We start from the raw sequence: 14,922 nt of genomic DNA on the forward strand, positions 1-14,922 counted from the left end.
GTTTTTTTGTATACTGATAGGATCTTAAGGGTTACTCCTGAGCTGCAAGCTAATGCATTGACAGCAGGTCACCCAAGTAAATTTGCCGATAATCTTGTGCAAGAAATGTGCAACACACTACATCATGACTAGAGTTTGTCAGGGTGCATGCACCGTGCAGTCCACGGGCGCAAGGTGCAGGAGACTACATCATCAGGTTTACCAGAGTGCAAACCCCCACTCCTACACCTGCCTCACCCGTTCGGCCTGTCTTCGCCTTCTCCACCTTCCCCACTGATTCTCTCCTCACTGCGAAATGTTTATGTGCGGTGAGCGGTGACACTGTTGTATGGGACAACGTCACCGGTGTTAAAACACTCTTCTTTCAATTTGGTTTGAGCAGACAATTTATCTTCTCTACCTCTTCTTTTCCATTACCTTTGCAATGATACCAGTTATGCCTGGAACAAGGGACCGGCTGACATCAATTCTGAGAGCCTTCTTTAAATTACAATCAGAAATAGTTCTACTCGCACGCAATCTACTTTTCGTACAAGTCAAAACAAGAAAAAATACCTTTCACATATGCAGGTGGAACCAAATATAGAAATAATCTTAGCTGCTTCTCTATGCAGCTTATGAAAATCTTTCTTTGACAAATTCTCGTAGAATTTGAGCAAAGCCTTTGTATTGAAAAGAGATATTTTTGATTAACTTATCACAAAATTATTGTCCACATATTAAGCATTTGGCTTTATAGTCACGACTGAGAAAAATTAGGAAGGTTTCCAGTTCTATTGAAATGGATTTTCGGAAGTCCTTGCTTTCTTCGAAACAGTTTGCTCCATAATTATGTTGTTGTCTTGCGCGTATCTGTTTCACTGATAAACAAGCCGTCTATCATCGAACGCTTCGTCCCCCTCAGCACAATACACCATCCGAGTCAAGCCGAATTGAGCTGAGTCGGACCGATGCACAGTGCACGGAGCTCTTGCGCCTCGATTTGCACGCGTGAGATTTTGGGCGTTTGAGAGGCCCTGATCATGACAATATTTATACGGATGGATCCCGGATTAGCAAAGAAAAATATGGTTGGTTTGTAGGATGTGCTTTTGTAGTGCTACAGATTAACAGTGAAGTGTATGCTGCAAGATTTAGACTATCTCCCGCATGTTCAGTCTTTCAAGTAGAACTGTGCGCTATACAACAGGCAATTATGTGGATTAAAACACACCATTTTGCTGCACAAATATTGAGTGATTCTCAGGCAGCTTTGAAAGCAATCCAAGAAAAATATAACTTCCATCCGCTACCTGTCAATGTAAGATTACACATATAATAATAATATATTTCATTGCAGCCAATGGCCAAAAGATATTTACATTAATACACAACATTAGTCATCTCTGCAGAAGGCTATCATCGATTCGCGCCGACAAGTACAAATCATGGTATGATAACGTTCACAGCTCTTACCACAACGTTCACATACACAGTCCGTGTCTGTTGATGGAATTTCTTTGTTTTACACAGCTTATAATAAAATCCGTGTACTGCAAAGCGTGTAATCAAGTGTCTGAGCTCATATCCTCCTTCTTGCCAGTCTTTGTAAGTCATTGCGTCCGTCGAGTAAAATTCGCTCCATATGTCTCTCTTCTTTGCTCTTAATTTCTCTAAGAACTGTAGATATGTTGGTGTAGTTGGTAGCGGTAGGTGAAAACGGAGATCACACATATTAGGCTACAGTAAACATACCTGCATGTAATGGGTCCTAGGTCATGACGGAGTAGAAGGAAATGAGAGAGCTGGTGAACCTGTCAAAGCATGTACTACTTCTTCTGACGCTTTGTTGATATATGAAAATTGCCGTGTGTGTCTTGTAAAAAGGGGCCGAGAGGGAGTATACACAAGATATGTGGAACAACCAATGGATCACCAGCAAAACGGTCGGATAACAAGGAACTTTCTCTTTCTAAATATTCAAGACAGACTACAACGTAGATTATTGCAACATGGACATATTACAACTCAGTTTCTGACAGGACATGGAAGGTTTGGATTGTACTTCGAGATGTTTAGAATCAATATTCAGAAGCCCTATAGCTGTATCTGTGAAATGCCATAAACAGTTCCTCATCATTTATTTCAGTGTCTAATTTTTGACAGGAGTAGATATGAATTATTAATGCATTTAAATATGTGTAATATTAAATGCCAAGCACCTCTCACTATGGTATTTAATAGAAGATGCTATTATAAAATGTTTGTTAAATTTCTCCACCTCATTTATAAGTCATATCCATGTTAAATGCAATTGTCATCTATTAACTTATTCTCATTATGTTTAGCCCTAATATACTACTTGTAAAATAGGGTTTGTAATTGGATATTCAATAATAATAATAATAATAATAATAATAATAATAATAATAATAATAATAATAATAATAATAATAATAATAATAATAATAATAATAATAATAATAATAATAATAATAACAATAATAATAATAATAATAATAATAATAATAATAATATTAATAATAATAATAATAATAAGTGCAAGTCCACAAACTTTTTATTGTTATGGCAATATAATAATACAGTAATTAACCATTTAAATTGTAAATTATATTAATGAATGTGTTCAGTAATCAAACTTACACCAAGTATATCAAGAACAATGATGAACATTAATTGCCTAAGTCAAAATGCAGCAAAAATATTCTACAACTGGCGTTTTCCCTCTCTCCTGTAAAATGAATGAAATGTGACTTACGTTAGTTTTTCAGGTACCAACGTACAGAACGACAGAAAGCAAGCTGAGAGTTAAGTGACACAAATATTATTATTATTATTATTATTATTATTATTATTATTATTATTATTATTATTATTATTATTATTATTATTATTATTATTATTATTATTATTATTATTATTATTATTATTTAGTAATTTTACGGAGAGGGGAAAAACGTTACTTAATGAGCATTTTTTCTGCATTATGACTTAAACAATAAATGTTCATTATTGTTCTTCATCTTGAATAATTTCGATCACTGAATATATTCAGTAGTATAATTTACAATTAAAATGGTTAATTATTACACTAGCACAAAAAAATTGCAAACACCATTAAATAAGGGATGTATAATACGGAAATTTTTTCAATCGTACTTGCTGAGGTAACATGCTTAATTGATTAAAGGTACAAGACTACAGGTTAATATCCGCTCAAGAAAAGCGTTCGCAAACATGCCGTGCCGGTCAATTAATAACAGGTGTAATCGGCTAATTGTTGAATGCAGGCATGCAAATGTGAATGCATTGTGTCGTACAGGTGCCGGATGTCAGCTTATGGGATGAACTTCCATGTTTGTTGCACTTGGTCGGTCAATACAGGAGCGGTTAATGCCGGTTGTGGATGACGCTGGAGTTGTCCAATGATGTCCCATACGCGCTCGATTGGGGAAAGATCGGGGTCTCAAGTAGGCCAAGGCAACATGTCGACACTCTGTAGAGCACGTTAGGTTACAACAGCAGCATGGCGGACGTGCATTATCCTGTTGGAAAACACACCGAGGAATGTTGTTCATGAATGGCAGCACAAGGGGTCGAATCACCAGATGGATGTACACATCTGCAGTCAGGGTGCGTGGGATAATCGCGAGAGTGCTTCTGCTGTCATAGAAAATCGCTCCCCGGACCAGAAGTGACGGTGTAGGTCCTGTGCGTCGACGCCGCAAACAGGTGGAATGCAGGCGCTCACCTGGCCTCATAACTAGAGTCCGGATTATTAGGTTCTGATAGGTTAGAATGCAAACATACTTTAGCCAGTAGCAAGTATACCCTACACTGTACAACGGTTATGCTATGAGATTTGCATAGATATTAGGAGTACAGCCTATAGAACTCCTTGAATCGATGCTACTATTCCTACATTATGGTACAACGGGTTGCATGACACTTCCTACAAACCAAATTACTTTGCATTCCCACCTATTACCACTTACAAATCCGAGGTCTACTTATAACCAATACACGGCCATCACTGGCACCAAGACAGAAACGGATTTCGTCGGAAAACACAACGGACCTCCACTCCAACCTCCAATGAGATCTACTTGACACCAGTGAAGTCACAGACGGCAGTGGTATGGGGTGAGTGGAGAGCACGCCGCAAGACGCCTGGCTCGGAGCTGTCCTTCAAGCAACCGATTTCGAACAGTTCGTTGCGTCACTGTGGTGCCAACAGCCGCTCGCATTGTTGCTGCAGACGCACAGCCATACGCCGAATACGGCGGTCTACCTTCTCGGTGGTGCGGAGCCCGGTCTTCTTGCGAGCGTACCATCTCGTGACCACTGCTGCCAGCATGCATGCACAATGGGGATATTCCTCCCAAGTCGTTCTGCAATAGCGCGGAAGGAAAATCCACCGTCAAGTAGCCATATTATATGGCCTCGCTCAACCGCAGTGAGCTCTTCGTAGTCGTAAAGGCATTCTTGACCCACTCACAGTCATTCCGATCAGTTTCACAGGTAACTAACGCTGTCGCACAGTACAGCCCATATTTGAAGCGAACCTGATGTGCAAAGTCACGGAGCCGCTACTAGAGCCACGCTAATGCGATTTGCTGAAAATTTGAAACAACGTCATCTTTCAGACGTGTAAACACGCCTGCTAACGTTCGTTAATCTAGCACAACCCCTTACTGGTGTTTGGATATTTTTTCTGCCAGTGTATTTTATTGCCATAAAAATAAAATGACAGTGGACTTGCGTTTATACGTTTCTAAGTTTCATAAAATGTGACTTACGTTGGTTTAGATCTCAAGTTATCTCAGAAACACCAAGAATTACACGTATTATTATCATGTGGCACGTGTTGGCCGTGCGGTTTGGGCGTGCATCTGTGAGCTTGCATTCGGGAGGCGGTGAGTTTGAATCCTACCGTCGATAACCCTGAAGATGGTTCTCCGTGGTTTCCCATATTTGCACAATAGAGGATGGTTACCTAGTTGAATTTCCTATTAAAGCGATAATCACCACCACCTGCAGCACCGCCCATTTTCACACCTGGCAAGTGCTTTAATTGCGACCACAGTCACTTACTTCCAAGCACTAGCTTGTTCTATTCCGTTGTCACCGTAAGATCTGTCTATGATGTTGTGACGTAAAAATAGAAAATTATAATGAAAGGTTTATATAATAATAATAATAATAATAATAATAATAATAATAATAATAATAATAATAATAATAATAATAATAATAATAATAATAATAATAATAATAATAAACCGAGCTAGATAGCTGCAGTCGCTTAAGTGCGGCCAGTATCCAGTATTCGGGAGATAGTAGGTTCGAACCCCACTGTCGGCAGCCCTGAAAGTGGTTTTCCGTGGTTTCCCATTGTCACACCAGGCAAATGCTGTCGGTGCGACGTAAAGCAACTAGTAATAATAATAATAATAATAATAATAATAATAATAATAATAATAATAATAATAATAATAATAATAATAATAATAATAACTGGAGGACCCGTGTTTGCTCCGCAGCATTAGTTATGAACAGGTCAGGTAACTCGTCTTGATATGCCTTTCGTAGTCAGACTATATCCATTCTGACGTCATCATGACGTCTGTTTGGTAAAGATCAATCCATATATTCGTTCATTTATCCTGCAATTCTTGATGTAAAGCTTGGTATTGTGTCGTATGAGGCAATGGTATTTTTAAACACAGTTCTTCTATATAGAATGATTGTCTTGTGAGATCATAGATTAGTCTAGAAGGAAAGTTTTTTTCCCAGGCAGAGAACCTTTTCAAAATACATGGCATTCACTCTTTCTAGTGTAGCTAGGTTATCCTTCGATAGGTGTTCCCAGGCAATGTCTAAGGCGTATGTCATGATGGAGTCTGTTTGCACGTAGACTTTTTTTCTCTTAACAGTATTCAAGTTATTGGGAACGCTCTGCCATCTGTTCAATATATTTATAAGGTGGGAACCGTTAGAGAAGCTTTTATTTTATTTTTAAATTTGTTTACATCGCACCGACGTCTTATGGCAACTATGGGATAGGAAAGGCCTAGGAATGGGAAGAAAGCGGCCATGGCCTTAATTTACATCCCCAGCATTTGCCTGATGTGAAAATGGGAAAACACGAAATCCCCATTCAGGGCTGCCGACAGTGGGATTCGAACCCACTATCTGCCAGATGCAAGCTCAATGTTGCGCGACCCTAACCGCACGGCCAACTGCCCGATGGTTAGAGAATCATACAGTATCTTTCCTTTAACAATAGCATACAGTAGTACATTATCACTAACAGTTCCAGATCCAAAGTAATTTATACCAAAAGTGCATCAATATTTAAAACCTGTCCCACTGTATTCATCAATCCATGGCAGTGTGTTTTAAAGGGTTTATGTTTAATTGATCACAAATGACGAAGATGAAAATGAACGATGAAGATTTTGCACATTAGTGTGGGTGCAACTTCGCCATGCCGGAATGAGGCAAACCCACAAACCATTAAAGTTAATTTCTTTAGCCGGGAGGAAGCACTTTAAGCACGTTCTCCTCTGATGCGTCGAGCAAGCTGAATATCTTTAGGCATGATAGTCACACGCTTGGCATGGATAGCGCACAAGTTGCTATCTTCAAACAGACCGACAAGGTATGCCTCAGTGGCTTCCTGCAGAGCTCCAATAGCTGCACTCTGGAATCGAAGAACAGTCTTCACCGGGCGAGTTGGCCGTGCGCGTAGAGGCGCGCGGCTGTGAACTTGCATCCGGGAGATAGTAGGTTCGAATCCCACTATCGGCAGCCCTGAAGATGGTTTTTCGTGGTTTCCCATTTTCACACCAGGCAAATGCTGGGGCTGTACCTTAATTAAGGCCACGGCCGCTTCCTTCCAACTCCTAGGCCTTTCCTATCCCATCGTCGCCATAAGACCTATCCGTGTCGGTGCGACGTAAAGCCCCTAGCAAAAAAAAAAAAGGTCTTGAAATCCTGAGCAATTTCACGGACCAAGCGCTGGAAAGGTAACTTGCGGATCAACAACTCAGTAGATTTCTGGTATCGCCTAATTTCTCGAAGAGCGACTGTACCTGGCCTGTAACTATGAGGCTTCTTCACACCTCCTGTGGATGGCGCACTTTTTCGCGCTGCTTTAGTAGCTAACTGCTTGCGAGGAGCTTTTCCTCCAGTCGATTTACGAGCCGTCAGCTTTGTACGAACCATACTACCTGATCTGCTTACTGGTAACTAACAACTAACGAAAAGATGCACTTCCTCACACAGTCACAGTAACACACAGTATCTAACAGTATCTAACTAGGAATAGTATTCTTGCGTGAACAGAGGAAGTGTATACTCTTTGGCTTGACATATAGTAATCAAACATGGCTGCATGTAATGACATTACATAGAATGAAAGTCGCATACCTATATCAGAATACTAATGAAAGTGTTAGTCGCTTAGGAACCCGCTAAGTACAGAGTTAGGGTAATCCTTCGCCTGCAATTATTGGAGTGATCACTTAATGATTCGATTTTAGGGTTGCTCAAATTTGGCTGATCATATACAGACCTATCAGGGGCTCATGATTCACCGGAGGGTAATTCCGGAGAGAGCAGAGTAAAAATGAAGCAAATTGGTCCAGCAGAACGGACGAGCGGATTTGCCAAAGCTGGTTTTATTAAAATCATGTAATATATAGATAACAATAATAATATTAATAATAATAATAATAATAATAATAATAATAATAATAATAATAATAATAATAAGGAAGATGAGAGTTAAGTTCTATTTTCACCTAATGAGGATGTATAATGCCAGACTCACAAAACAAATTTGATATCATGTTTGCAAGAGTAAGACTGGCATACAGTGGATGCAATGTATAAATAAAGATTTGTCTGAATTGGGAAAAAAAATCAGATATAATACAGGACAGAATAACCTTGAGGAGATAGATACTAAATTTCGACAGTTTCCATCAGAAAGTAAAGAAGGAACGGCATAACATCTGGACAGAAGACAGGAGGAAGAAAGCACAGTGAAATACTGAAGAACTATTGGAAAGCAAGAAGGAAAGCAGGAAACAAACCGAAATGAATGCATAGGGTTATTTTACGTCGTGCTAATATGGAAAAAAATCGATCAAAGGATAATAAACAAATTCACAAAATAGAGAAAGCTTATCACGCAACGATGAATATGGACAACACCGAGCTCGATAGTTGCAGTCCCTTAAGTGCGGTCACTATCCAGTATTCGGGAGATAATGGGTTCGAACCCCGCAATAGGCAGCCCTGAATATGATTTCCCGTGGTTTCCCATTTTCACACCAGGCAAATGCTGGGACTGTATCTTGATTAAGGCCACGGATGCTTTCCTTCCACTCCTAGGCCTTTCCTGTCCCATCGTCGCCATAAGAGCTATCTGCGTCGGTGCGACGTAAATCAACTTGTAAAAAAAATATGGACAACAAAATGTCAGATTTCAGGAATGCTAAATTGAGACATTAAAAAAACTGTAATCCTTCCAGGATCTTTATCTGCTACCGAGTGTTCGGATACCTTCTCAGATAGAAGAATATGAATATAATGGAGAATCCTAAGGAAAATTTTGGGACCAATTTGGGAGAATTGTATAAAGAAATTGAGACCAGGACAAGGTTTATACAGAGCATCAGAAAAAGCAAGTCACGCTTTCAAATTAAGATTCTTTGGTCGCCTGTACAGAATGGACAAAGACATAATAAATTTTTGAACACTATGCAAACAATAAACCAAACGAGCACTTTTCAAAGTAACCAAAGAAGATTTGGAAATCTCAATATTAAAAGGAAGAAATTCCAAATAGAAACGAATGAGGAAAGCAATATTTGATGGTAAATTTTCAGAGGAAGCCAGGAAGAAGTCAGGCAGAGAATGGACGCAAGAAAGGAAAGAACAACATCGGGAAAAAACGAGGAAATTTTTGGGAGACAAAAAGAAGAAGAAAACTGTTTCATGTGGTCCTGAGATGAGATAAATGAATGAATAATAATATATGATTTACGTACCTTCAAATGCAGTGTATTTTATAGGTTCCAGATTGATGGGGGTTTCCCCGTAGAATTTCCGAAAAAGCTTGAAGCCATTGAAACTGTGTGTGCTCACATTCAAACACACTCAATTACCACAAATACTATTTAAGGTCCAATCAATTTACGAATAGTAAGATACGAATATTCCTATAATTAAAGTATAACAGTAATTGCGTGTGATATTCAATGCCCCCTGCATGATATACTGTACGTCTGTGTAGGGAGAGGTGCATAAACGATAGGGATTATTAAAGGTTGTATGCTACCCCATACAAGTACCTATACAAATCTGATACTACGTCGGTCGTGGGGTAAAATAAAATATTTCCTACATTTGCCTTCTCGCCAATCACTGCACGAAATTCATTATCCGAAAATTAATTCCAGAGTATTTTAGACAGATTAAATGGCGGTTAATACGACTTACATCGAAGAACCGTACGTACCTCTTTCACTAAGCGTAGCACAAACAATTACTTCTTTGTTCGAAATGAACAATGCACCACACCAGTTTGACACGTGAATATTCTACTATGACCTTGCACCTGTTACTTATGGTGATAATATATTACGGCTATCATTCTGCTTCTTCTTTTAAGGCTTGTTATCGAAACATTTATCACTATCACCCATTATATCAGAGAATGTGACCTCCGCTTACGCAAATACTGTCGAAACCATTACAACACTTCTTTCTAAATATCTATCATTTATTTTATTTTTATTAAGAATTACACGTTTATTTATCAGTATCAACTTACTCGTTTTCAGTCGTCAGACAGTAATTGCAATTTTTACAGGTATTTTATTACTTAGTGTCATATTAGTGTTCGACATGTTCCTTAATTTACTTTTTTATGGGAGAGGAAACGTACCTTAATTAAGGTACAACTCCAGTATTATTCCTGGTGTGAAACTGGGAAACCACGGAAAAGACCCTCAGGGCTGCCTACAGTTTACCTTACTTAAATCCACAGTTTCTTCCTTCCCATTCCTAGCCCTGTCCTCTCCCGTCGTTAACACAAGAACTTATTTAAGTTAGCCTGCAACCCGTTATAATCCTTACCATTGACGCACCACGCCCTACACAGCCTTAGAGCATGCAGGAGGACACTGAGTATCACGTCAAATTCCTATTCATGCCTTCTAGTTCGTAAATAAGTGATTTCGACGTCAAATATGATTATTGGCATTTAAGGGTGTTTTTTTATATCGGAATGCGTTAAAGGAAGTATCAAAAATACTTCCGAGTACTGTCCATTGATCTCTCCATCCACGGTAATTCTTTCTGCCAATAACGACTTCAATGTAGACAGTAGACAATACAATTGAAGTATCTGCATTCCACGTGTTTATTAGAGACGGTAATAAAAAGCTTCAGTTAGGCTTTATTGAAGCAGGTTATAATTATAGAGTCCGGGTTATTAGGTTCTGATAGGTTAGAATGCAAACATACTTTAGCCAGTAGCAAGTATACCCTACACTGTACACCGGTTATGCTATGAGATTTGCATAGATATTAGGAGTACAGCCTATAGAACTCCTTGAATCGATGCTACTCTTCCTACACTGTGGTACAACGGGTTGCATGACACATCCTACAAACCAAATTACTTTGCATTCTAACCTATTACCACCTAAAAATCCGAGGTCTAGACTTATAAATATATATCCTAATACATCTGGGAGTCATTATCAACCGGTGACTGACTTTCAAACAGCACAGCACTGGTACCTCAAAGAAACACAACTTCAGAACAAATGTTATTCAAGGACTAGAAAAAGCGAATAGGGTTACAGATGAAATTACACTTCATTCTGCCACTATAGCACGCCTCTAGACGAAATCGTACTCTCTGCTGGAAAATCATTGTTCATGCAGCTCTGATTAATGTGGCTTTAATGAGGTAGTGATGCTCAACACACGGATTATCAGATCAATCCTCATCCATTGACCAACTATCTTGTCAAATAATGCTACTCCATACTCCAGAAAGAAAGCTTCCAAGGCACTTATTTTCCAGAAAACTGAATCTACTAAAAATTCATTCTTGTACAGTATTTCACGGGATCCAACAGGGATGCGATGAAAATCACCTATAGTGCCATTGACTGAAGATGACCAATGAGAACACAAGATGGTGAGAATATCTGAAAGAATACTCACATTATATTTCCAACATTGTTAAGAATCCTCTCAGAAAAGTTGAGGACGGCAATTTTCTATCCTACTCTTCTCGTAGCCAGTTGTCCGACCAAATTAGTATTCGCTTGATCAGAACCAAGAAGAAGAGATTCCCATTACGCGAAGAAACGCGTATGTACTCTTTATGTAATTTCACTTTATGGCCTTAGGCTGCAATAAAACTGTGTTTACTAAAGAAAAACAAGAGGTGACACACATCGTAGAGAACTACTACTAAAAATGCATTTTATTCCACCCCTGAAGGAGGAGGCGGGCCACCTACAGAGTGACGCCGTCACACAGACCGGGAGATTTGTTGTGATAAAGGAGATGTGCGGGGAAGGTGAAAGGGTTAGCGGACGTGGCCTATATTAGGAACTGTACCGGCATTCGCCTTAGTGCAGGAGAATGGAAAAACCACGGATAGCCATTCTCAGAACAGCCGACGGTGGGGACCAGCCCGTGTGGGTCTTCCGAATGTAGAGCCGTGGCCACCCCTCCTCTGCTCGGTGTATCGGTCGGAGTACAGAGCCGTCGGACCTGCCGCATCTCACTCTGCAGCCGCCGACCGTGAGAGCTACTCTCTCAGAGCATTCGAAGATGGAATAGAGACTCTTTACAGTGTGACAGCAATTGAACATAATGGTTGTCGAATCCTTAACTGTGTATTTTTTGCTTATATTTCACGTTTGTATGTACTTGTCAAGCCATACGATTATTATAATAATGAATGAACCATTAGTTAGGCCTCTTCCTAAGTTTAAAGTGTCGCCGTATCTTCGACTGTGATGTTATCTGTTAAGAGCTTGTGAACTGTACTATATCCAAGAAATTCTACATATTGGGACTAGATGCCTCTAGCAGCAATTTTCTAGTTTAACCTAGTGTTGTGTACTGGAACTAATTATCGAGAATATTTATGCTTGGAGCATTGGTAACCCGATCTCTGTACAATTGTTGTTGTTTTTTTTTTTTTTTGAGTTGTCAGTACTATTCTAAGATTTATCAGCCAATTAATATTTCCCTTATGAAATTGTGTTCCACCAATGGGAAAACTCATTACAGCATTGCTCTAGAACTATCAGTCAGCCTTCTGTAAATACTGTTAGTTTTGTAGCCAACCTGTCTGTCTGCAGCGAATCTTTGAGAGTAGTACGTGGTTCCTCTCGGGACATGCTGAGGCGAGGGCTTTACTGACGCGTAGAGGAACACCTGTGAACAAATTTCTGGTACCTCGACGCCCCCGAAAACAGTAAAAGAAGATCGTAGTGCCATATGCATACATTACATACATTATCATTATAAACTGTTATGCCTTTCAGCGTTGAGTCTGCAAGCCCCTGTGAATTTACTAAACGTCGCCACAATCCTCTATTCGCAACTAGTGTTGTGGCCTCATTTAGTTCTATACCTCTTATGTTCAAATCGTTAGAAACTGAGTCTAATCATCGTCATTTTCGTCTACCTCTACTTCTCTTACCCTCCATAACAAAGTCCATTATTCACCTAGGCAACCTATCCTCCTCCATTCGCCTCACATGACCCCACCACCGAAGCCGGATTATGCGTACAGCTTCATCCATCGAGTTCATTCCAAAATTAGCCTTTATCTCCTCATTCCGAGTACCCTCCTTCCATTGTTCCCACCTGTTTGTACCAGAAATCATTCTCGCTACTTTCATGTCTGTTACTTCTAACTTATGAATAAGATATCCTAAGTCCACCCAGCTTTCACTCCCGCAAAGCAAAGTTGGTCTGAAAACAGACCGATGTAAAGATAGTTTCGTCTGGGAGCTAACTTCCTTCTTACAGAATACTGTTGATCGTAACTGCGTGCTCACTGCATTAGCTTTACGACACCTTGATTCAATCTCACTTACTATATTACCATCCTGGGAGAACACACAACCTAAATACTTGAAATTATTTACCTGTTCTAGCTTTGTATCACCAATCTGACATTCAATTTTGTTGAATTTCTTATCTACTGACATCAATTTAGTCTTCGAAAGGCTAATTTTCATACCATACTCATTGCACCTACAGAATTTTCAAGTTCCAAGATATTAGACTGCAGGCTTTCGGCACAATTGCCATAAAGACCAAGTCGTCAGCATAGGCCAGACTGCTTACTACATTTTCACCTAAATAAATCCCTCCCTGCCATTTTATACATTTCAGCAGATGATCAATGTAAACTACGAACAACAAAGGTGAAATCTTACAGCCTTGTCTAACCCCTGAAAAGTACCCTGAACCAAGAACTCATTCTACCGTCAATTCTCACTGAAGCCCAATTGTCAATATAAATGCCTTTGATTGATTTTAATAATCTACCTTCAATTCCATACTTCCCCAGCATGGCGAACATCTTTTCTCTCGGTTCCCTGTCATATGCTTTCTCTAGATCTACGAAACATAAACACAACTGCCTATTCCTTTCGTAACATTTTTCAATTACCTGGCGCATACAAAGCTAGAACAGGTAAATAATTTCAAGTATTTAGGTTGTGTGATCTCCCAGGATGGTAATATAGTAAATGAGACTGAATCAAGGTGTAGTAAGGCTAATGCAGTGAGCTCGCAGTTGCGATCAATTACCTGATTATCTGATCATGACAGCCTCTGTGTGGTCTGAAACCACACTGGTTTTCATCCAACTTCCTCTCAACTACTGATCGCACCCTTCCTTCCAAAATGCCAGTGAATACTTTGCCTGGTATACTAATCAATGAGATACCTCGATAGTTGTCGCAATCCTTCTTGTTCCCTTGCTTATAGATAGGTGCAATTACTGCTTTTGTCCAATCTGAAGGTACCTTACCAACACTCCATGCTAATCTTACTATCCTATGAAGCCATTTCATCCCTGCCTTCCCACTGTAGTTCACAACTTAAGATCTAATTTCATCTATACCTGCTGCTTTATGACAATGCAGTTTATATACCATCCTTTCCATTTCCTTAGGCGTAATTTCACCAACATCATTTTCCTCCTCCCCATGAGCTTGGCTGTTTGCAACACCGCCAGAATGATTTCCTCTTACATTGAGAAGGTGTTCAAAATATTCCCTCCACCTCTCCAGTGATTCCCTGGGATCTATTATGAGTTCACCTGACTTACTCAAAACACTGTTTCGTTTCCTTTTTCCCTCCCTTCGTATGATTCTTTATTACTATCCAGAAAGGTTTCCCTGCTGCTTGAATAGCCTTACCAGGTTATTACCGAAATCTTCCCACGACTTCTTTTTGGATTCAACAACTATTTGTTTCGCTCTGTTTCATTCACCTACGTACAAATCCCTGTCTGCATCGGCCCTTGCTTGGAGCCATTTCTGATAAGCCTTCTTTTTACAATTACAAGCTGCTCTCACTTCATCATTCCACCAAGATGTTCGCCTTTTCCCATCTTTACACACAGTTGTTCCTAAGCATTCCCTTGCTGTTTCTACTATAGCATCCCTTTATGCCATCCATTCACTTTCTATATCCTGAACCTGCTTACTGTCTACTGTTCGAAACTTCTCACTAATCATATCCATGTACTTCTGTCTAATTTCCTCGACCTGGAGATTTTCTACCCTTATTCGTGGTGCCATAAACCAATTGTATTATTATCTATACCTTACCGATGTACATTTGAACTGGATC

At 39.6% G+C, this 14,922-nt stretch overlaps 1 protein-coding gene across 1 annotated transcript; it reads right to left on the reverse strand.

Annotated features, from left to right (window-relative positions):
* Nucleotides 1–6,278: 6,278 nt before the first annotated feature.
* On the reverse strand, nt 6,279–7,293 carry LOC136867452 (histone H3.3A-like). Its single transcript, XM_068226877.1, has 2 exons — nt 6,962–7,293; nt 6,279–6,764 (listed from the first exon to the last, which is right to left on the reverse strand). Exons 1-2 carry the CDS (start codon nt 7,228–7,230, stop codon nt 6,554–6,556), a joined length of 480 nt encoding a protein of 159 aa, XP_068082978.1. The 5' UTR covers nt 7,231–7,293; the 3' UTR covers nt 6,279–6,553.
* Nucleotides 7,294–14,922: the final 7,629 nt, after the last annotated feature.

Source organism: Anabrus simplex, chromosome 3 (genome assembly GCF_040414725.1).
Source record: "Anabrus simplex isolate iqAnaSimp1 chromosome 3, ASM4041472v1, whole genome shotgun sequence".
NCBI classification, from domain to species: domain Eukaryota; kingdom Metazoa; phylum Arthropoda; class Insecta; order Orthoptera; family Tettigoniidae; genus Anabrus; species Anabrus simplex.

What these genes read in the sequence shown, in the direction of transcription:
- LOC136867452 (XM_068226877.1), bottom strand. Translation starts at nt 7,230, where the DNA reads ATGGTTCGTACAAAGCTGACGGCTCGTAAATCGACTGGAGGAAAAGCT. An exon ending in TTTTTTGCTAGGGGCTTTAC is followed by an intron (nt 6,765 to 6,961) that starts GTCGCACCGACA and finishes GCAAGTTCACAG; the next exon opens with CCGCGCGCCTCTACGCGCAC.